Raw genomic sequence first — 24,361 nt, forward strand, 5'->3', positions numbered from 1 at the left:
CTGCATGAAGCGCTACATGACCGCCTTTGATAACACTGATTAGGTTAAAAGGCATTTCTTGTCCTACTGGAGAATCAAAGGACAGTTTCCATCAATTGCATTTGTACAATATATGCTGTTCCTCTGTTTATTCAGGCTTCATCTCTTACTGTAAAGTGTTCCAGTCCATTCAAATGCAGTATGTTCATTTTCTGAGAAAAAAAGCTAGAGTCAGACAAAGAGAGCGAGAGAGAGCGAGAGAGAGAGAGAGAGAGAGAGAGAGAGAGAGAGAGAGAGAGAGAGAGAGAGAGAGCGAGAGAGAGCGAGAGAGAGAGAGAGAGAGAGAGAGAGAGAGAGAGAGAGAGAGAGAGAGAGAGAGACGTGTATAGGCTGTGTAGCTGCAGGAGCACATAAAAGCCCCGCTTCAGCCAAGGCCCCTGCTCCAATGTGTAGAAATTAATTGAGTGAAAAAAATCTGCTGTTTAAGGTTGAAGTGGGTTATGGGAGGCAGTGTAACAATTGTTTTCTGTTTGCCAGGGGCTATATATCGTTCATTCCGGCTTTCTCTCTCCTCTCCGCTCAACACTCCCCCCTCCCCCCCTTACCATCCATCCACCTTCTAAGCCTCTCTTGCTCCCTCCTCTCCTTTTCATCAGTCTTTTATTTTCCACAGTCCACAGTCTTTTTGATTAATTTTTATCTCTCCCATTTTCATCTATCACACAGGAGATTTTTTTTGGTAGGGGTATCTTTAAACTAAAATGTTCTAGCAATAACAGGCTCCATTTATGAATTGTGGTTTTGCTATATCGGCTTTTGTGTACGTTCAGTGTGGAAATTCACTCACATGTGTGTCACACACATACATACATGCATACGTCCATGCAGGTTTCCCCTGAGATCCAGTCAGAACTAAACAATAGAAGCAACAATGTGTGTGTGTTTGAGTTTGCGTGCACGTTCAGCTGTCTGCATGCATGGGCCATTATTTAGTGGCAGTGCATTAACAGGGGGCCGATGTCGACAAACAATGCAGAACAAGCTTAGCACCCCCTTGGGCTGATACAAATGTCTCATTCTCTCTTCACATTTACGTGCGCAATAGAAATCCACAACTGTCTGTTGTTGCCTTTCCTTTCAGCACTATCGACAGAATGTACACAGCAGAACAACATCAACACACAAAAAAAACAAACATTGAAAAAAAACAGAAGGCATTGAAAATCAACAGAAACCGAAAGATGTGTGTGATGCATAGGACGTGGAAGGGAACATCTATTCAGACTACTTTGAAAAGAACAAGGTTAGCGCTGATGTAACAGCCAGGAATGGAATCAGAGAGATGTGGAATGCAAGATAAATATGAGAAGAGACGATGGAAAGAAGAGAAACAGAATACAGGAGGGCACCAAGTTACGAGGAACAAAACTAAACTAAAGATGAGAGCATTAATGAGGAGACTTGTATCTGCATTAGTCATTCCTCTCTTGCCCAAAGCAGAAGGGTTAAACCTGTTTCCTGTGTTAAACTGCTCTTTAGCACCCTTTCATGTAAAATATCAAACCTTTCAATATCACTCTGAGGAAAGCACAGTTGCTCACCCTGTATAATTCTATACAAACACTTAACCATTCTCTTTGAACTTTGCAGCTCCACTCATTATACCTCCTTTGAAGAGTGGATGTTGGGGCAATGCTACATTTTGATTTTGCAGCTATTCAATGTAACACAGCAGCACATCTAAACCTCTGTGTTGCTGCTTAATAATACATTGGACATGTGCAGAAGCCAGCAGAATAAATAGCCAAGCAAAAAGGAAGATAAAGGTAGCCGATGAGCGAGACGCTTGGGTGTAACAAATTCATCTCCTTTGCGAACGTCAATACACAAATATTTTTCTGCAGATGAGGCAGAAAAAGCTCCTGGAAGCTGTGGAATTGTGGGGCCAGCTGTACTGCCTTCGTGAGTAAAGAGGAGATAATGTCACCGGTTAAATCCTCCTCAAAGCCCTTGCCCCTCTGTGTATCGTAGTATCCTAAACACCGGTGCTGCGTTCGCCATCTGAAGGATATTAAAAGAACCAAGTGTTCCAGAGCCAGCAGGGGAAAGAAGAGATGGTTCTGCCAAGGCCTTACAGCATGCATAGAAAACTGCTTCTCTTGACACAGGGGTCTGCCTTCGCCACAGGAATGGCCTCACATTAAAGGAGACCATTGGAGTAGGCTGCTATTTTCAAAGGGAAGAAGCAGATGGAGGTATGAAATAGAGCAAGAAAGAGAGGGAAAGGGAACAAAATAGAGACAGATGGGGAGAAAGGGAAACTAGCAGATTCAGTAAAAGGCATGTCCCGAAGAGCTATCCGAGGCATTTCAAGCAATCTATATAATGCATTTCACAGGTTTTCAGGAATAGAGAACCACTCTTTGATTCTACTCAATACTCAAGACCTCAGCTGACCCTGACCTGTAGAAATGCCTGAGAAATGTGTGAACCACTCAAAAGCTGGTTGTAGATCATTAAACAGAGACTTCTCAAAGAACTCGCACCCTGACATAAGGGAGGTGAGTTGATGCTTAAACTACTTGCTTTCCTTTGAAGTCCCACCTCGAAATTCAAGTGAATCAACTGAATCCAGCAATGGCCTAGACCAGAGTGGGCCTTTCAGGACCCAACACTGCACAGTGTATCACTTGGAGGTGGTGTATTTGGAATCAGGGTGAATCGCTGAGGAGCATTCTGGTCTGGAACTGAGAAATGGTAGAAGGGCGACGCCTCGGTGAAAGTTGCTCATTTGCATGAAACCCAGGCCCTGTGTTGCTCAGGGATCTATGTTTCGCTCACGAGACCAAACAAAAGGAGAATTCACAAAAACATAGAGTCGTGCGAAGCCTGCTCGCTGCCTGCAGTGCTCTGTTTACTTCACCATCTCTCCAAATCTCTTGCCCCTACTTTGCATATCTGGAGTTGGTTCTGCTCTGCCACTCCCATGGGGGTTATTTATCAAACGCTGGCAAAAATCACTTGATTTGGTGTACCAACAGCATAAATAACAATAATGTGAAGCACTGGGTAGAAGCCCTGTTTCTGTCTCAAAATATTTTGGGGCCAAGTGTCCCCACAGAATGAAAACTTCCAGTAATTTCCACGTTGACTGTGCTCCGTTACTCCTCTGCATTGGTTTGGAGCTATGCAGCGGGTGTGTGTGTGTGTAGCTGCTGGACAGTTCTCCCTTTTTCACTGGAATCCAGGAGGACGGTCTGAAGCTGCAGTGGGGAGCTTTGATGAAGCCAGTCTTTCAATGGAGGTCAAACTCCTCAGGTTTTACGACATATAAAATATTTATTTGGTAAATTTCCTCCTAACCCTTCCCAATAAAGACGGGGACCCTCACGGAGATGGCTCATCACGACAACACATGTGGCAACAAGTGGTAAATTAAATAACGGAAGCTGTCGATAATTAACTTATTTTTTTTGACAGGCCCATTATAACATCCGCTCCCTAAAGCAACTTTTCCAAAATTAGCCCCTCAAATCCGGCTGCTGGATTGAAATGGTGATAAGGCGAAAGGTGAAAGGCACACTGAGGGCTTAACTGCAGCTGAGTGATTCTCAATTGTAAGAAGTAAGAGAGGAAAACTAATTACTGCGGTCTTCAAGGAAAACCATGGGTAAAGTGGACACTCCCAATGCTGGGGGTAAGGCGTTCATGGGGGAAGGCTTTGGTTCAGTCACTAATAACAACATAACAACCCCCATTAAGCCATTATGCTGGAGAGGGGATTACTGCTTTAATGTACTGTGCTGGGTACAAAAAAAATAAAAAACACACAAACTCAAATGAATATCTGGCTCCATCACCTACCTCCCTTTTTGCATGGCAACATCCAAAGCTAAATGCTGCAATTTCTAACAAAGGCCTTTGAAATTGTGTCCACTGTGTGATTGTTCCTTGTTATACCATGAAGCATTTTCTGTTCTTTCATCTCAAGTTCATGTTCACCTTGTATTAGCATGAATAAATGAGAAAGACCTGCAGTACCTGAACCATATTCTTCCTGTGCCTGTGCAACCACTCATTGACTGTTACTCCACTGTGAGAGGAGAGGGTTAAGAGTTATAACCATGGTAACCATTCTTTGAAATATCACAAACAGATTGGTCTTAACTCCTCCACAATCAGGTAATTCAAAAAGGAAGAGATATAGCTGTGTGAGCTCCAAGGCAAAGGAAGGAAGAAAGAAAAAAAAACAGAGAATAACAAAGCAGGCTCCAGGAGAAGAGAGAAGACAATGGAAGCAGTAATCGATTCACTGTCTTTACAGAGCAGGCAGCTGACCGCTGTCGAAAAGACAGCCTATAATTTTGAATAAAAATGGAAAATAAAAACTTTTATTTGGCTGTATCAGTAATCTGATCTTAATTTCACAGTTGACTTGGAGCAGGAGCTGGGGAGGGGGGGGGGAGCATGCACAGCGTCATCTCCTCTGAGAAACAGGGGTTTGTTTAGTGCCCTCTCACATCTGGCCTCACAATCTGGTGATATCAACCACTGCATCTGTAAATCAGTGCTACCGCTGCTACTGAAAACACAAACAGCCACACAAAGCAGCTCTATTTCACAGATACGCAGCAAGTTTGGTTATAACTTACCAATGAAAACCCACTCAGGTCGACCGTGGACATGTGGGACGGCGTTTTTTCACCCATCATGTTTTAACGAGCAGACGAAGAAAGTATGAAGCTGCGTCTCCACAGAATTTTGAATTCAGATACGAACGCGCTCGGATGGAGAAAAACCTTCAATGTTTGATTTTGCTGCAAAAATGAAGGGCAAGACGAGTGAAGAGGAGTTACATGTTGAAGGTCATGTGATATTGAAAGCCAATGCAGTGTGGCATCCAGCGCGCATCCACTCCATTACAACGTTAGCAACTAATGTTTTGACATTTGTCTTCATCATTATCAATGAACAGAGCGATTGAGCCACCAGCATGCTCCATTACCTTCCTTCATTGCACAGTTGCACAGTTGAAATCACACATTAGGGTGGATCCAACATGAAATGACAAGTTACGGGGGCTAAGGACGCACCAGCTGATTATTTAGGTGGCGGAGGGTGAAAGGGCCGGGTGAAAGGATGGCGGGGTTGAGCCGAGGCAGGGATGGGATTTAGGGAATTGCTAGAGAACTGTATTGGCATTAAAGTGTGGCGAGCGCAGAGGCGCAGAGCAGCGCAGCACACCTTAAGAGCAGAAGCTCATTTCAATCGGTGTAATTAGCCTGTGGTAATGAAATAAGTCAGAGGCACTGCCACCTTCACTTAAGAGAAAATCGATCTGTATTTTAGGGAGTTTATTAAAGCTTAGGAATAATGGGGAGAAGGGACAGAAGGGGTGGAGGACATGGGGGTGTTAAGCCGACGTGGACAGCTAATCGGACGATGAGAAGGGGTAGCATCGGGGTAGGAGCTTGGCAAGAAGCAGAACGGAAATCAGTTGGAGTCAGTCAGAGCAGATGCGTTCGAGGTCTCTGCTATTTCACAGCGAGAAGCCAGGGGATGCTAGAGCTATGCATACTCTGAGACTGCCTGAATTAAGATTACGTCACTCTGTGAGAATAAAACTAATCAGAACGTGGTGCAACTGATAGACAGCCACCGGACGTCCTCGCCACAGGGGTTTGCAAGGATCCCCATGGAGGTTTTGGCTGTGGCCAGGAGCTGGAGAACAACTGGAGCTTGGTAAGAGCAGGGTGTGGTGAGATAATCACTGATGGACATCTCTCCTCAGGTGCCCCAAATGCATGCTGGTAGACGGGGGCGCTGCTTGCTCATTTATCCAGCCGTCTGGCCAACTCACCTGGAGTGATGGGGGAGACGTCAGGAAGGCAGGCTGCTATTTCACGGCCTGTTAAGCGCTAATGCCGCAACATGCCCTGCGCTCCAATTTTAGGGAAGAGGGAGCATTACCGCCCCAACTCAAGGTTCCGTCCGTCTGGACTGTGGACTTGGAGGGTAGTGGAGAAGGAGGTGGGGAGGAGAGGAAAGGGCGGTAGAGGGAGCGAGATCGAGGGAGAAAGAGGGTAAAGCCTCGGTTTACAAGGGCTGCTGAACCAGCACTGCGGAGCAGACAGGACAGAAGCAGCACACGCTGACATCTACTCATGCCACGCTAGGTTGCCTCTTGCAGGCCCCAGAAGGGCCTTCGCTCCCGGACTTGCAGCCTCTCTCTCGCCGGAGCCATTGAACATCACCGGCCTGAACCACCCACAACACTTGTCCTCTCTGTGCACTAAACCTGGCCCATGAAATAGCCACAGAACCTCTATTAGGCACTGGGTGGCTGGGGAATCAGAGCGGCTGCAGCTCAGCGTGAGGGATGTAAAGACTCCCTTGTAGAGCAATTGAGATGACGCTCAACTTACGGCCACTCTTTGTGGCCTGCCTTGAAGCTATGGTATGAATTATGTATTTAAATGGATCTTTGCCTCCTCCATCGAAACAGACTAGTAAGCAGAAAGCTGTACAGAAGTCAAAGGCCAAGTCATTTGGCTGTGCTTACAGTAAACATGCCTGTGCATTATGGGTCACGGTTCCCATCATAGGCTGGTTACAGCAGTGATGGATCACTTCTCTCTGTCAGTCTTGAGGGGCGAGCTGTTTAAGGACATGACTCAGGTGTTCCAAGGCTGCAAGATATGGATGTGTGCACAGAAACACAGGAACACACAACACAGGCACAGCAGTGTGACTCAGCGCAGACAATGTGTGCACTGTCTTCTTATGTACAGCATGTCAAATAGCAGTAATCTTGGTCCGATTTATATGATCCCATGTGGCTTTGCACATGAGTCAGTTTCTACCTGTGCTCTCTCTCTCTCTCTCTCTCTCTCTCTCTCTCTCTCTCACTTCACTAAGCTCACCTTCACACCTTGCACTGCTGAGCACAATTAGCAATTAGCTCTGGTAAATTAGACTGGTTGCAACATATCAGAGATCCCACAGCCAAAATCACAGAATGCAGAATCACACTCTCTGTCTTACGGTGTTGCACACTTTACACTGCACACTACAGGTTTAGTGCTTCGGCAGCTCAGCCTGACTGCTTATTGCTACTCATTGACATAAAATACTGTAATAGTCACCAGCGCATTACTCAATGTTCATGTCGAGTGTCGGCTGGAATGTAAAGAAAAGCTTCTTCTTCAACAAGGGTTATGTAACCTTTTCTGTTTCCAGAACGTGTTGCTTCTTTTTCAGTCTGGCTAAAATCCAAACCACGCCGCCACCAAAGTGCAGCAATGCATCATATGATGTGCTCCGTTCGGCGGCCCGAGTACACATCGGACACGCCTTGGCAGGTCATCAGGACCACACAGCATATACAGCATGGAGCACAGAAAGAGAATCTGGAGTGCTGCCCTGGATTCGAGAATATTTTGTGTTTTATTTCACGAGATTCCTCCCCTTAAGAGCTGATCTCTTCAGCTATGGCTTGCCAGGAAATGTCTTTTTTTTATATTATTTTTATAAAGATGAGTTGGTCACAGAGGTCTGGATATTTTTATACTGTAACAGTGTTTCTCCTTGTCTGTTGTGACAGCTACTAGTCCACGGAAGAACACGCGTTATCGCTGGCCAAGAGACGATTCAGTGGCTGTGATGTGCCAGTTGAGAGAGTTGCTTGAAAGAAAAATGGTTGCTTTTCTGGAGCATTGACCAGCATTGATGCTGGAAAATAGGACAGTGTCAAACAGTACAGTATTCTTTGGAGGGGGGGGGGGGGCAGTGCTTTCGTGTGTGCTGAAGTGGGCCACGATGATATAGCAGACATTAGAAGTAAGGTAGATGTGGGGACATATTCAACTGGCATCTGTTGCCACTTTCTAGTTTCAGATATATGTGAAGCCACATTCAACAGAGAACTTCTAGATTCAAGATTCAACTTCTACCATATCATACCTCCCCTCCCCTCTTCTGGGAGGGACACTTTGAGGACAGAACTTAAGGGTCAGCCATAAAACCATCTTTCATTATAACCAGAGGCTGGATTTCCACAAATGTGCAATGGGGGGGTAGAGCTAAAGCTGGTATGACAGCCTAAAGAACCTGTCAATAAAAGTAAACTCACCCCCAAAAAACAAGTGTAATTGCCAGGTATGACCCTATCCTGTTGGTAGAATCACTTCCCGAGCCCTTTCTGGACGTGTATTCTGTGGAGAGGTCAGAGCCTACACGCTAAAAACTACTGCACATAATCTGTATTCACATGTTAATACAACCCTGTCAATGCAAGCTGGCTGACTTGAAGCCAGGACAGTCAGAAACTGGAAAAATATGTAACGGATGGATGTGCGTTGTCCAAACGGGTTATCAGGCCACTGCAGGACTAGAGATGACACTGAGCTGGCAAAGCCGAGGAAGAGGCCATTTTCTTGGAGTGACAAACATCTGCAGGAGTACAAACAGAGAGCAGTGGCCCTGTTGGGAGAATGCCTGAGCTTTGTCTTTGTCGCACTGTGTGACACGGACTCACAGCACCACTCCCTGAGGTGTGTGGGTAGGTGTGTGTCAATCATGTGACCGTGTTTGTGTGCGTGCACGTGGACACACGTACACGAATAGCAGACCAAAACTCTTCTCTAGCTCAACTCCTGGGCTTCTGGCATCTGTGCTTGTGGCTAATCATGTGAAAGAGACCCGAACCCAAACTTTAGCACTGCTGAAAGCAAAGGCGATGAAGTAGTCTGGGGCTGGAAAACATCTGGGCCCTTTATGGCAGCGGCTGGTATGCGGAGTGACGTGGAGTGAGGTAAGGGAGCGCCAGCTCGACAGTACTGCTTTGAGACAGCAAGATTAATGTAGGCTCTCTGGAGCAAAGGCAACATCCAGAGCCTTAATAAGGTACAAACAATTGGTTCCACTCCACTGGCTTCCCAGGGAAAACTATTGTTGTACCGCATTGTTTCCTGGTAAGGCTCCTTGGAGACACGGGCCGACTGCAGCATGTGACTGTCTCCATTACAGTCAGGGGAAAGCTCACTGTGGACCTGTGTTTGTCTGTGTCAGGGTGAAGGCTGGCTCTCGCCTGCCCCACATCCCTCCCCCCCCCACCCCTTTCACTCCCTCTAAATCCAAACTCTTGTAAGCGCACTCACCTCGACTCCCTGCACTTTCAACTTCATGTGATCCTCCCGTGTGGTCTTCCCGTCTTTCCTCTTCTTCCAGCAGTAGCCATCCTTTCTGTACTTCACCTTCTTCCTATTGTACAATATCATCGACCCATTCTGCGGCCTGGATCCGTGGAGACCGGGCAGAGAGAGGGAGAGCAAAAGAGAGAAAGATGAGATGAGAGGAATTTTTTTAGGCAAAGCTACAGCACAGCTCGGGGACTCATTTTAGAGATGTACAAAGAGGCCCGACACGAGTCTGCGTCGGGCAGAAAATGCACCAGTGACTTAGATGACAAGGCTTCTTTATGGTGTTTTTCAGCACTGGTATGCACAGTTTGACAATGAACAAAGCGCCCTTCAGCATACATTCCTCCCAATGAGAAGTGTGTGTGTGCTACGAGCAGCTGAAGTGACACTTTTCTTGCGGAGTAAATTACATGAAGGGCAGTGTGTAAGTCAAGCAGCGTGGGGGGTGTGCGGGGGGTCCCTTTCTTATCTGTGATTCATCCAACTTAAATGAGTTGTGGTGTTGGAAGTCCCTCGGGGGAAGCAAAGATCCTCCCTTACACTCCATTCATAATTCATTCTCACTCCACCAGACCACGGCCTGTAGGCTCATAATGGTATAATGTAACTATTTGATGATAATCTGCCTTTCCACTTCGATATGTAACAGAGGCATTTGGCGCTCAGTGTTGAACATTAACTGAAAGTGTAGCATATCAAACATTTATGACTTACTCAACAATTAGTGAGCAGTTGAACATAGTTTTGTGTGGGTGTATTTGTATTTGTGTGCATTGTGGAGTGGCTATCTGCAGCATGAATCCATACACAGTGCAGTTTCCCCAAGCACTTCTGCACTCCTCCAACACACACAGACACACTATACACAGTTGCTATGATTTGGAGCTCGACCAAATGAGAACAGGTTTGCCTCAGTGTTTGGGGCCTCTCGGTGATTGAGTGGGAAAGCAGTCTGCCAAAGCTGCTGAGGAGGCAGAGTAACTGTTGAGCGGGGCTTATGCTGCGTTACACACAACCATTTCTGACCTCCTACGAGAAAAAGTACAACGGAAGACCACTCAAAGTCAGAGTTCCCACTTGTAAACTGTTGCCTGACGTCACACAAAAATGGAAGCGCACATTGTAAATGGAAGACTGTCAACTGAAAGGCAACTTAAAGTAAATTTGCTTATATTTAACAACAATAATGCACATTATAATATAGTCAAACCTCTTCTGCATGTGAATTGATGTCAAAAATATGTCGGCAATGTTATTAGGTAGCTGGTTACAGTAAGCAATTGAGAAAGGGAAAACGTGCACCCAAAATGTGAACGCTGCATTGCTGAGAGTTCTGTTGTGTGAAATATCCGTTTGTTGCGGTCAGCCATGGTTTTTGTTTACATTCGGCGTCGTGCACCTGGAACGCTTCGAGGTCGGAAGTATCAACGGGAAAAAAGATCTGACCCAAGAGATGTCTGGAACGCAGACAGCTGGTGAGCCTTGTTAGCCTTGTGTTCACTGTACACATGCATATAACACACACACACACACACACACACACACATATAAAACTAGAAACACAAAAAATTCATCAACGCAAAGAAGAAAAGCTGGGTTGATTTGTGTCCCCTCGAATAAAATTCAAAATAAGAAAACCCAACAGTTTTGCATTGTTTTGTTGTTTATTGTAAAGCTTCTTTTTTTTCTCCATAAGGTTTATTTATAACGCTGCATGCATCATTTTGCAGGGCTGCCTTTTGGGGCCAGCGCGCGTGTTTATCTTGGTATCACTCATCAATCATTTTCCCAGCCGGATCTCAGGGGCCAGCGGAGGGGGAGGAGATGGGGGAGGCGGGGTCCCTGCAGTCCCCCCTCTGTGGCCCCTGACAGCACCTTCTAATGAGAGACGCCACTCACACACTGACGTGCTCACTCCTTGCTGATCTCCCTTCTTCCCTTTCCTCCTCCCTTCTTGCCGTCAGTCAACTCGAGCGGCGCACGGGGGACGGTCTTTGTCTCCTCCCTCGCTCCGACTCCTCTTCTGCTGTCTCTCTCCCTCTTGTTTCATCCGTCTCAGGATCCCTCACCTCCACTCTCCCACACCTCCCTCTCTCCTGCTGTTGTCTCCTCACTCACTGCCCTCTCTTGTTGAGCACTCAGCCTACTTTCCAGAAAACAACGATTGAACAAGACATTTTTATTGGTCAGTTTGAAAAGTGGAACTGCTCAATGGCTGTGTGGGATATACACAAAGTATAAATCGTGTTCTAGTTGACAGCATCCGTAATGTCACCCATCGCGGAGGCGCGATCATAAATGACACTCATGAACTAAGAACTTTGCCGATTGCTGCAACCTCAACATGTACTTCCACCGATTTGCATCCCAAATGCCACTCTAAGGACACTCGTCCGACACGCCGACATCAGCAGTTGGCATCATTCAAACAGCAGAATGGCCCTCTCCAACGATGCGATCTGATTATTTGTTTCGCTGTCATTCTGAAGTTTTGTCCTTCAAAAGATACCAGGCGTGTGCGCCTCTTAAAATGTAGCCCTGCTTGAGACAAAAAGATGGGCACAGATGAGATAAGGCAGAAAATCAAATGACACAGGGCTATCTGATCTCCTCCGGATCATTGGAAATTGGGGTGAGGCTTCGGAGTCAGAGGCTCCACGCCGCATTTATCGGCTCTGCGCCAAAAAAACGTATAAGCTCAGCTATTTTTGAGGACTGTTAGGTAGATGCTATTTTCAATTCAAGGCACTTTGGACCGGCAGGAGAGAGCCTCGGCACCCACTCTGGAGCAGGTCTGAGGCAGAGGCCAGTCTAAAATGCACACTTTGGCAGCAGCTGTCTGCTGCTGTCTCCCACTCTCTCCCTCCCACTCATCTCCTACCACTGTATACTTAGGCGTTTCAATTAATCTTATCAGAATTATACATATTTATACATGAGGGGGGAAAAGCTAACTGCTCTGTTGTCAAAGAAGCGTGACAGGAGGCTCTCTGTCTCAGATGCCTAAATGTGGCAGATTAATATGGAAATACAGGCCTCTGACAAAGTGCACACAAGCTCCACAGCTGCCTCTTTCCTCTTTGGAGTTTGCTGTGATAACAAGCTTTACCCTCAGGGTGGTGTTAGGCCTTGTCCAGTCCTTTAGGAATCATTCATTTACCCAGGTAATGGCATTCGCTCAATCTGATTTGTTCATTCGAAAAAGTCAGGGGAGGAGGGGGGGGGGGGGGGGGTTATGAGGTTGGTGACGTGTTCAGCATGGGTAACAAACCCAAAGCAGGGGAGCTCACAGGCAGGCCCACAGCCTCACTGTCTAAAGGCCGATAGGCGCTCACACAGAAACGGGGGAAGAAGCAAGAACAGACAGAGAGAGAGAGAGAGAAATCTGTGTGGGAGACTCTCGTGTTCCGACAGGGATCAGTGAGGAGAATCCACAGCTCTGGTGAATCATCCTGAAATCCTAAAGTGTTCTGTGAAAACACACTGACGGAACTTTGAAAAGTTGTGACTTGAATAAACATATTAATGAGGAACACAAACAGGCTTATTGGGCGCAAGTACAGACACGGTTTTGGCAAGTATAAGCTATTCAGGGAATACATCAAATAAAAAAAGATTCATAGTACGTCTTCAATATTTCATTTATAAGCTAGGAACAAAACTATTACTGTACACCAGACTCAAAACTACTCAACTGTATCGAGTGTCCTCTTGTCAAAAGGGTTACAGAGAATGAAAGATTTCTGTCTTGGTGAACCGGTGTAGCAGTGATAAGTGTGCTCTAGCCCCCTTCCTATTCCCCATGATGCCCTGGGTTTGATTAATACCATACATGCTGTTTTTCTCCCCAGCAACTTCAACTGGCGATGCAGCCAAGAGGAGAGGAGAGTAGTAGAGGAGAGGAGAGGAGAAAGGAAAGGAGATTAGAGCAGAGGAAAGGAGAGGAGAGATTAGAGGAGAGGAGAGGAGAGGAGAGGAGAGGAGAGGAGAGGAGAGGAGAGGAGAGGAGAGGAGAGGAGAGGAGAGACTTTGAAGATCGGAGGGTGAGCTGGTTGGGGCCTGAAGTAGCTCAGAAGGGAGGCGACACCTGCTGTTCTCAATTACCCATCAGAGCCTTTAGCCATCACAGCCTTTACCCCACTGTGTCAACAACCCCACTCACACCTACTACTCATCCAAACACATCCACACACACACACACCTACACTTGGCGTCACACACACCAACCCTATTAAGTATAAATATGAAGCACAAATATGCCCCTGAGCGCTCACACACAAGCGCCACACACATGTACAAATGCACACCAAGTTTCCGGTAACCCTGTTGCTCCATCTAGGGATAACATTCATAGCAAGACGAGTGACAGGACATCAATAACACACGGATGCTGGTCATTACCGGTTCTGTCAATTACAGGTAAAACATAGGTCACATGTGTTAAAACACGTGGAGCGGTCGGCGCCGAGCCGAGGTGTTTTCCGCGCGCAATGTAATTAGACGTCAAGCGACGGCGCTCTATTAGACGGCAGCTCATCCTTGAGCTGGTTGTGCGAGCAGAAAGGTGCTGCCGCCGCGTCGGGAGCGCCTCTCTGGACGCATCACGTGCAATTGATGACTCGCAGATAAGCCGCTCCCTTTCAGCCCTGCCAAAGAATGCATCAGGAAGCGGGGCGTTCGCTAAAACTACTTTAAATGTAAATCTGCCACGGGCCTCAGGATTGAGATTCATTGTCTGCGCTGCTCTGAACCCCTCCAACTCCCCCGCTAGTGTTCGTATGTCGAGACGTCGCAAGTCGCGCACCTCTTTGACTGCCAATGAGGCCGCAGCGCCCGGTCACTGTGGTGCCAACAGTCCTTACTCTACTCCTGAGTGGCCTCGGCCTTCAACCATGAATGCCTAATCATATATGCTAATAAAGGGGGCGGTGGGTCAGTCAGCTGGAACGAGTTGTGCAACATCTTTTTAAATCACATCGCATCATCCCTTTCCCTCAGTAACAAGTTCATCTTTCTTTTTTCCTCTCTGCACTCCAGACTGTCTGGTAAACGGTCATGGTCGTCTTTAAAACGAATTAAGGATAGCGACAGAAAACGGTGGCAGCAGCCAACTGAATTAGACTGAGATGAATCAAGGAAGTTATGTATTCCAAATATGATACCACGTATCTCCAAGGCTGTACAGATGGAGCACAATGTTTTGTTTACCCAATGTGCCCAACTAAATACAGCAGTAATGATGAGAGGGTAGCTGGGCCCCTGGAGTTGTAATTCAGGGTAGGGAGACAGATCGTGTGCCTCCCCTCTTTCTCTCTATCTATACTGCCAATGACTGCCACAGTACTCAGGCTCCGGCCCACTGCCCTCCAGCACAAAACAGATGTTCCCCCCCGCACTTATCTCAATGAAAAAATCACAGACAATTTACAGGGAATATAAATTACGGTCGTGGCTACACATCAGTGTCTCTGTCCCTGTAAGACCTTGTAAAGAGGATAAGGGTGAATTGGTGTGGGAGGGTGGGTGGATTGTTGGGAGACAACATAAGGCGGATGGAAGCAGTGGGGGGGGTGGGGGGGTTGGTGTTGCTCTTATCTGGTCCACAGCAGCCCAGCAGAATGAGAGGGAGGCTGGTGACTGGCGGTGATGCTGCGCTGATAGCGCTAAGCCGGTTTCATGCACATTTCAGGGAGGCTGCCATCACCACTCAGATTTAAAGCTCTCAGCTCCTGCCAGTGGACGAGGTTGGGACGTTATTTACAAATAGCCATGTCATACACTGGTTACCCCGCTCGGCTCTCTGTGTCAACACATACACACATAGCAGTGAGGGCTAAATGTGCGGCTTTGATGTACAGCTTAGGTGACATGGAATTTGAATTTCAGTGCTTTGTAAGGTTTTGGCTGTGAAGACGTTTTTTATTCACTCGAAATGCACACTGTCTGTGTGTGTGTGTGTGTCTGTCTGTGTGTGTGTGCGAGCGCACATAATGTGTTTAACTGGGCTGAAATGTCGATGACTTTCAACTGCTTGCTCAAAAGGCTTCCACATCACATTTGTGGTGAATGCTATTTTCAGCCTTTAGTCAGTGTGCATATGCTTACTTGGAAATAGCGGCAACAGAGACGATGATTCACACCTCACATCCTCTCCCGCTAATCTTCACAAATCATCCGTGGTGTGTCTCGGTGCATTGTAAATATAAGGTGGCACCAGGATGAAGCTTCTCCATAGACCCGACTCCCGCCGACAACTACATGCTGTGTGCGTCGTGCATGTGAAGACCTACGTCCTGCAGCACTGCCTTATTATGACACTTTGTAAAGAGGATGCTTTTGTACTCTCAATAATGCATGGGCAGCAGGGAATTGCGTGCAGCCTTATTTTATATCATGGGGTAGAGTTGCTGTTTTAGCAGCTTCGGTTCTCCCGTGGTAAGAAATACTCGTGCAATTAAATCTAAGTCGAAGTAGACTGCAGCAACAAAAGGTCAGGCTTTCATTATTAGCAACAACAAGCTTGCTTTCTATTAAAACGAGAAGCAGGAGAATTCAGCTCCCAGGTTAATGATGCGGTCATGGTCTTTCAAGAGGCAAATTCAGTGCGGAGGATCAAAGATTTCCATGTCTCTTTACTGGCTCAATGCTACATTCAACAAGTAAAATAGACGTGTGCAGTGTCATTGACGTATTTAAGATAAAAATGTAAGAGCCAGTGTGGAAACAAAAAGCAAGAATACATCAGTGGAAGACAAGTAAAAGATTATAAAGCTGGACCACAAACTGTACAACATCAGATCTTGAGAGGCTTTGCTGGCAAAGATTTCTATGAATGTGCATAATGTAGCTCAAGCGCAAGTTCAGTCAGGAAGACATTCGCTTGTGATCTCTGTCTCTCCTTGTAATTACTCTATCAGCTGATTGGGGGCGTGCACTGTTAAGCAACCAACCAGATTCGGCACACAGTTTCCTCAAGCCAATCAGATCGTTGCTGTCAAACTTTAAAGTGTTCTCCTCTCTGCTGCTGTCAGTTGTCATTTCAGCGTTAAGCAGATGCGACCCGCCTCCACCCCAGTCGCCTCCAGTCAGCAGCACAGTCAGGCTCCTGATTCATCATCAGATTGCAGCAACTCCTTTCACCACCACCACCAGTGTCTGGACTCCAGGGGGGATGAGGCCTATTGGACCTCTGTATCCCTACCCTCGGTGATAGTACTTCAGGATGGAGTCCAATCGCCAAAGACTTTGCACTATTCATAATTGACGCTTGCAAAATAAATCATTGTTAAATTATAAAACAAGTCTCTCCTGATTGAACTACTATTATACAGAATAAACCACCTACAACATATCCTGTAAAGTAAAGATATTACTCTCACATTCTGTAAAAGTGGGGCATCATCCTCGATGGTATGGGGATGACAAGAGGACACTGCAGTCCACCTGAGGTGGCGGCAGTGGTCTGTCCAGGACAGGAACATGATGGGCCAAGGACAGGCTCTCCTCCCCATCATGGCTCATGCCAGACCAAGCTTATGAATGACATGGACGTGGCCCTCCTTGTCTCTCCTCCAGAGCAGGCAGTGCCGCCACAGCGCCGCTGACCTTCCCCTATTGATCCCTCGGTGACAGAGCACTGCTAAGGCCAGCTATTGAACCACTTATGATTAATTCACAAATCCTGCCTTGTCCACAAAAAAAGGTTAAAGAACAAAGAGCAAGCAGGAGGAACAAGTGAAACGAGGACGGATAAAGAGCCAGAGAGGTCAAAGAAAACTCCACTTAACTCCAGAAGAGAAAACTCCACTTTAAAAGTGAGACAGAAGTTAAAAGTGTTGCTTTACAAGATGACCACGCTATAAAGAACATGTCAGAGTCCCTTCTGTCACAAAAAACATCAGCACAGTGATGGGAGGAGGGGTTGAATAGAAGGAGTAATACAACAAAAAAAGATTGATAAAAAGGAAAGAGACAGACAGGAAAACAGAGAGAAAGAAGAGGAGACGCTTGTCTTCCTCTCCCTTCTCTTATTCCTTGCTCCCATTTTAGTCACGAGGACCGACCAGTGAGGGCGAGAGGTTGAAATTGAGCTGTAACTCTATCTGTGTGCTGGAGCGAATCAAAAAGTCTATCCCACCTTTCACCTGGGAATCACAGCTCTCGCCGTGCCCTGTCTGGTCACCATACCAACCACCGCTAGGCATCATGGGATTAATTGGAGCCCAGGGCTCAGCGGCAGCTCGGGCACAGACAGAGAGCGGGGGGGGGGGGGGGGGGGGGGATCAGACGGACATCAGCCCACGGTCAAGTGATGGTGGCCATGCAGATCAAATTGAATTGCAGGCATTGGTTGCATTGCCAGAGATGATAGGGTCTCGAGGTAGCGCTAAACATATTGGAGTCCGAGCCACCGCCGCAGTAATGCCTGGATTGGATTCCAGGATGAAGTTAGCGGTTCGTCTTCTTCTCTGATCCCCGTGGGGATTTCACACAAATACTGACACACTGTGATTCGCCTCCGTACAGACAACCTTTGCCAGAATGTTGAGTAAACAGAGCGTCAACAGAGGGGAGCCTACTGTGTCCTGTATGCTCTCGATAAGAGATACAAGGGGAAATGACAGGTGCAGATGAGTAAATGCAAAGTCGTGTTTCACAGCAAATTCAGTGGTTTAAAAAAAAAAAAAGTATTAACATTTGACCTGGGACGACCTGTTGATTAATAGGCAATGTCCACGAGAACAAAACAACATGAATATAATTAGGCTATTTGCTTGAAAAAAGAAAAACAGTGTCAGTCGATAAACTCTTATAGTCATAAGATGTAAGGGTGAGCAGTGGTGCACTGTATGCCAATGAGAATGTTGTGCAAGTGTGATGGCATTTATTTCCCACAACGGCTAAATCCAATGATGATACATGCTGGTCACTCCTGTTTAGTTGATGGCAATTAAAAGTAATGTCCACCGGAAATATTTTCATAAATGCAGCGGGTTGCTCTGCAGTCGGTTAATTCCTCGGTCGTCAAGCTGAGCTCTGACTAGCCTTCGCACCGCTGCAACAGAGCAGTGTGTGGCACAATCAGTATCATCCAATTCTCTACAAAACCGATTCGAGCTGCTCAGCTGGCCAAAAGATCAGACTGTGGTTGCGTTGGGAAGCTTTCAGCTGTGAATGTGTGCAACCGTGTCAGTGTGTAGCAGAGCGTTCATAGAGAATCTACTGCGCCCTGGTTAAACAAGGCAATGGTGAAAAGACAGACGAAGGAAACGTATGATGGATAGCCCTGTGTCCTTGTTGACAATTGAAAGTAGACCATGCTGTTTCTATAGACGCTGGGGATTCTCAGCAGTTATTATGTTGACCGTTGACCCTAAAGCAGCACTGTGAACAGATATCTCGCAGTTACTTTGGCAATTGTTGGACGGATGAGCCTTCCTCAGAGGTCATCCTGGGGATGACATATGATTTACAGATTGAAAAGCCCTGAGGCAAATTTGTGATCTGTGAAATTGGGTTACACAAATTAATTTAAATTGAATCATGACAATATAAAGAAATAAAAAAAATGACTTAGAAATGGTGAGGCTCATTATGACATCGACTACACTGCAAAATAGGACACCTTTCTGACACGTCTTGTTGATGTTTCCTGAGCGTTTCCAACAGCAGAATAGAGGCAAACAGGAGCAACAGAAGAAATGTGTGGGGAGACAGACTGAAAGGTGAGATGAAACTGAGCGGGTGTGGGTGTGGTAGTGTATGATGTTATGGGTGAGTGTTCGTCAAGTGGTCCCACAGGCCCCGACGCTCTCTCACACTCAATTTATCTGGGTATGTTTGTATACGACGACCCCTGACCTTAGCCCCTGGCACATGTCTGACATCAGTCCGCTTCGTCTCTGCTGCATCAGCTGGGGCCAGCACCTCGCACGCATACAAAACACGCACGAACAGCATGACCGAGCGAATAAGTCAACTCTGCTTCTCCTGGGTTATACACGACGACGCCGATGGGTTTTACCCAGACAATGAAGATGACAGACTGTGTGTGTGTCCTGCTAGGTTTATCTACTGCCGTCCAGCTGCACACTCCCACAGCCATCTACACGCACACACACACACACACACACACATCTGAATACACTCATAAAGTAGTCAGCAAGGCACACCTCTAATCATGGTCACCCCTGCCTTTTCATTTTCTAAGTTCACTGGCCCATTGAGCTCCCACACACTAAATCACATCAACACCCTCTCCTCCATAAATGATCCACCCACGAACATTCTCTCTGTCCTCCATTCCTCCTTTGCTTGCTTAAAAAAAAAACACACTCAGACACAGAGCACACATCAATATCCAGACAGAGACACACTCATGCACGGCTAGCATAATCGTCGGCATGGCGTTAAAAAAATCCCACACAGTTTAGGGGTGGACGAAACAGGTGAGCATCAGCATCTAGCCAGAGCATCCAGACCCCCCCCCCCCCTCTTATTCCAAAAACCATAAAAGGTTTATCCTCAGTCTGGCACAGAGCATGACTTTTACACACTTCCCGAAGCAGCATTTCCAAACGACAGCAGCACGCAGGCCAGCCACACCGGCCCCGCTGATTGACTATTTCCCCCCATATTTGACACACCAGTGAGTCTGTTCGTCGGTCACCTCAACAAGCCGGCTGTGAGAATTGCAGGAGGCTGGGTCGGGTCAGGCCGACGGCCACGGTCACGGCACGGCAAAGAGCTTGCTCCTGGCTCTGCATGTGTATGTGTATGTCGTACGTACAGTTAGTGTAGTAGCGTTCACAACTTTACAACTCATCGGTTGCTCGTATTTCTTTCAAGTATCATATTCTGCGGGGTTTTTTCCTTTGATCAAAAGGATGTGTAGGGACGGGGGGGGGGGGGCGATGGAGATCCACTACTGTCACCCTGAGACCATGTTGAATATGTAAAGGATGTTGTACAAAACTGAAACATGACACATATCCCTATTTCAGATGCAAGTGGTGTCCCTCGTGTTAGCATGTGACAGGCTTGGATATGCCCAGAGCTCATCTCAGCTGGAACCTGTGATGTACAGTACAGTGTAGGGAAATATCCATGTCGATTACTGAATGCTTTTCCTCCGCGGATTTATTCTTCGTGCCTCTCAGAAAACTGAGAAACAGTGTTTTTTTTAAATAAATTTAGAGGACCCTGCCATGTCACCGCCCACAGGCAGACACAACCACGGCCTGCTGCTGCTGCTGATGGAGCTCCACCGTCCTGCCCGGCGAAAGTCTTGGAGGACAGTGAGATACTGCTGTGGCCGGCGTTGGCATTGTGATGAACTACTTCTAGAAGCAATCATGGGAATTTACATCATCCCTTGACATTTGGCCTCACATTCCACGCGCTCAGTGTGGGGTGGCTTGTCTGTGTTGTTGTTTTGTGAGTGGGCCTTTACGCATGTGTGTGTGCGCGCACGTGGAATTAAATATCTTCCCCTGACATTTAGCCTCTCTGTCCACATGGCACTCTGCAGGAAGAGGCAACGTGGGAATACCAATCTTGCAACATATTATTTTTTGTGTGTGTCTATCTATGTGTGTCAAAATTGGAATACACAGTTATTATGGGGGGGGGGGGGGGGGGGGGGAGGAGGCCTGCCACTCATCTGTCTCCAGAGGGTGAGGAGACCAGACACCATATAGGAGGCAAGGAGATGGGAAAAGGCAGACTGAGGGGAGAAACAGAGAGAAGCAGAACTAATGAAGGAGAGGAAGGGAGTGGTGAAAGTGTCAAGGCACCCATTGTATCGCTGGGCAGGAGCAGTAAAGACATGCTAGTGGCCTCTGCAACTTTAAGATTGCCATTAAACTCTCGCCTTGCTCGTGTTTATGGTTGGCTTTGTGTGTCAGAGGAGAAGGGAATCGTAAAGCGGGGCTTTGTCTGTCTGCCATCAATTTATTTCCTTCGTTAGGGTGATGACACTGCCTGCTTATGATGTCCTAGCACAGACTGTAATTACAGAGCACTTCTGTCTTTATTGATGTCACTTTGTTAGTTTAATTATGCTATATTGGGTTTTAGAGTCGCTGCAAGAGCATAGCTATGATGTAGGGCAAATATCATCAATGGAACATCCTCTTTTGAAGATGTCGGGGGGCAGAGAGTTGGGAGATAATTATTTCACAGACAGACATCTAAAATAGACCCCGTGCATCTTAGCATGTACAAAGGCAAAGAGAAGGTAATCTGAAATTGAATGACTATTCTGTCTGTGTTATGACCAAAGTCAGAGCGAGGATGCTGCGAATGTGATGAGGGCCTTAATGGAAATGAAACACCTGGGTTCAACCTTCAGAGCGACTGTTTACGCGCCCAGTCCCCAGGTACAACTATTGATGTGTGTGTGTGTGTGTGTGTGTGTGCATACAGTGTACATGTATATATGATGGGATGGGACCCTGGGGGAAGCAGTGCCATGTGAAGGTGACCCATGAGGGGAAGAGGAGGAGGGAGAGGCCACCTGCTTACTGGCGGTGGCGAAATGAGGGTGACAGCCATCCACCTGTCTGAGAACACTCTCTTTTCAGACCCCATCTGCCCACCCCCCTTTGGGATATATCTCCCCCCCCCCCAGGGGAACCTGTGACCCTCGCTGTCGTCCAGTTGACCAGGCCTCCTGTCCACGGTCCCCACGGACGGCTGAAACTGCCACCGCTCACCTGAGGCTGTTCTGGGGCACTGTAATACGGTACAATACATTGGGGGCTGTGTTGGCAGTTTTTCTCTGTTTCTCCTTTTTCTTGTTTTAAAGTGACACAGGCCGCCAGTCCGTATGTGTCAAGACTGTGCTATACGTCTCCTGGCTCGGCTAAGTCATCACAGGTAGCCAACAGGGAAGGCCTGTATTTGCTCCCTTTTTCTCCCATGTGCTCCAAACTGAAAACTCATCATGGTGTTCTGCAGCACAAATAATCGCTGGCCAACAACAGAGCAATTTGGCAACTCAAACAATGGTCACATATAGTGCACTGTGTATTTGTCACTTCTTTCTCCCTCTCTCCCCCTCGCTCTCCCTCTGTGCATGCAGCTGCCTGTGTTTCTTGCTATCGCAGAGTGGGACACACAGAATTACATTCTCTCGCCAACCAATCCCACCCTGTGGATAGATCTCTCTATTCGGGGCTGTCTGTCTGACTGCAGTCAGGCCCGTCCCCGTCTCCCATGGCTTCAGACCTGTGGCCCAGACCCAGGGCTGTGTTTGCACTTTCTTTATGGGCTTCAACCGCATAACGGAGTGGGGTCTGTGTGGAGAAGACCCACCAGACTTCTGACATGTCTTCTGATCTCCAACAGCCCTCCAGGGCTGACAGGCCCACTGTACTCTACCACTCTGCAGAGGAAATTTGACTCTGCAGAGAGACAGACTGGGGAGAAAGAAGGGGATTTGAAAGGGGGGCACAGAGAGACGGAGGACAGCCAAGATGTGCGCAACATCAGGTCTTTGCTCTTTCTGAAAGTACCTTGCAAGAAAATGACTAACTTACCGGAAAGTGTGCTCAAAGTATAAGGCAAATGTAATTTAGGGAAGCTTGCAAAAGGTTTGTAATTAAGGCTGGTTGGGGCTTGGAGGAGCATCTTGGAGCTGGATTTCCATCCTCTCAGGCTCTCACAGCTCTCTGCATGTTCTGCATGATTGCCTGTTGATTCGCAGCATATTGGTGCTACCCGCCTGCCTCCCTGGGAAAAGACATCATGATTCTTCAGCTATTCATGGCAGACATCACAAGGAGAACCCGACTAACTGCTCTGCTGCTCCTCTCGGTAGGTGAGGGGTCGTTTCTCACAAAGCTCTTCTCAGTTGTGTAAAGTCCAGGAATACATGAGGGGGCCTCGCAAGATAGAGCCAAGATGAGCCAGGAGAGACTTTGAAAAAGAGGATTTGAAATGAAAGATTAAAGATGAGGTAAGCTGCAATATGAGCTCAAACGTTATTACGTTATCATGATGTGTTCACATGTATTCTCGTAAATCGTAGTGTTGGTGAGAAACTTGAATAAATCCAATTGAAGGATGTGTTTTCACAACTAGATAAATAAATATTCGAGATGAATTATGAGCTGTTTAACTTTCTAACACGAGCTCTAAGAAGCTTCTAATACATCATTAAAACGAATGACAAGATTTGTTATAATCCATAAAATCATTTGTTTCCTAATTTGAATTGTGTGTTTTTTTGAAGAAAAAAAAAACAAGATCGATGACTGTAACAAAGTAAAAGGATAACATTTAGAATTTCTGATGGTTTACTGACTTCAGAGCAGTTGAAATGATTAATGGGACAGATGCAAAAATAAAAGTCTGGAGCCTTGTAGACCAGCTGCTATAACAAAACAAAAACGTGATCAGGGATCATTAAAACTTATACTTGCTCCAAATTTTACGATCCGTTGCAACCCTAGTGACAATGGTTTTGTTTTTGGCGGTGAACAGTGAACGGAGGGGTATGACAGTTGGTTGCAATCTGCAACCACGCCACCAAACCCTGTCCTGTACTGTCCCTTTAAGAGTAAAAGCATCAGTGATGCGGTTTCTGGCCATTAGCATGCCTCTAGCCATTATACATTTCATTATTTATAGATAAATACACGCACACTTGAGTTTTTGTTACAGCTCAATCCATCTATTACATACATCAGCAGATCTACACCCACGATTAAAAAAGATAAACAAACTACTCTCATATGTCTTTGCTTATCACAAAAAGCTGAGCTGTCTCCCACAACAACAGCATCAGCGCGCGCTTTGGCCAGAGGCAAGAGGCAGTAATAGATAGTAATATGGTTTAGCACAGGAAGGCAGCAGACGCAGTCAGGGAACGGCGCGCTGACGGACAGAAATAGGGAGAATGTGTAAATAAAGAGCAGTGGGAGATGATGAAAACTGGCGAGAGGAGAAATCGAGTCCGAGAAAGAGAAAGGGAAGGTTGAGCGGCTGAAAGGAGGAGTGGGAAGGTTGGTCTCATTACTATTAGACCTTCTCTCTCCCTGCAGGCTCAGGTGACCCCAGCTCTCCAGCCTTGCACACCACTAATCATTAGGTTTTAATCACCGGGATATTCTCCCCTTTTTTGCCTACCGCCCCTCCCTTGATGCCCGACTGTGCACCCTAGCCTTTGCCAAGGTCCA

General features: G+C 46.8%; 1 protein-coding gene across 1 annotated transcript in view; it reads right to left on the bottom strand.

Moving 5' to 3' along the window:
• Window positions 1–9,261, bottom strand: part of camta1a (calmodulin binding transcription activator 1a) — a gene marked incomplete at its 3' end in the record, with an annotated part of 108,538 nt that extends 99,277 nt beyond the window's left edge. Inside the window, exon 1 of the mRNA XM_079274118.1 lies at window positions 9,138–9,261. Coding sequence (XP_079130244.1) covers window positions 9,138–9,257 — 120 coding nt within the window. The 5' untranslated portion in view covers window positions 9,258–9,261. The remainder of the gene's footprint in view (window positions 1–9,137) is intronic.
• Between the last annotated feature and the right edge of the window lie 15,100 nt (window positions 9,262–24,361).

This window comes from Melanostigma gelatinosum, assembly GCF_949748355.1.
Source record: "Melanostigma gelatinosum genome assembly, chromosome: 8".
NCBI classification, from domain to species: domain Eukaryota; kingdom Metazoa; phylum Chordata; class Actinopteri; order Perciformes; family Zoarcidae; genus Melanostigma; species Melanostigma gelatinosum.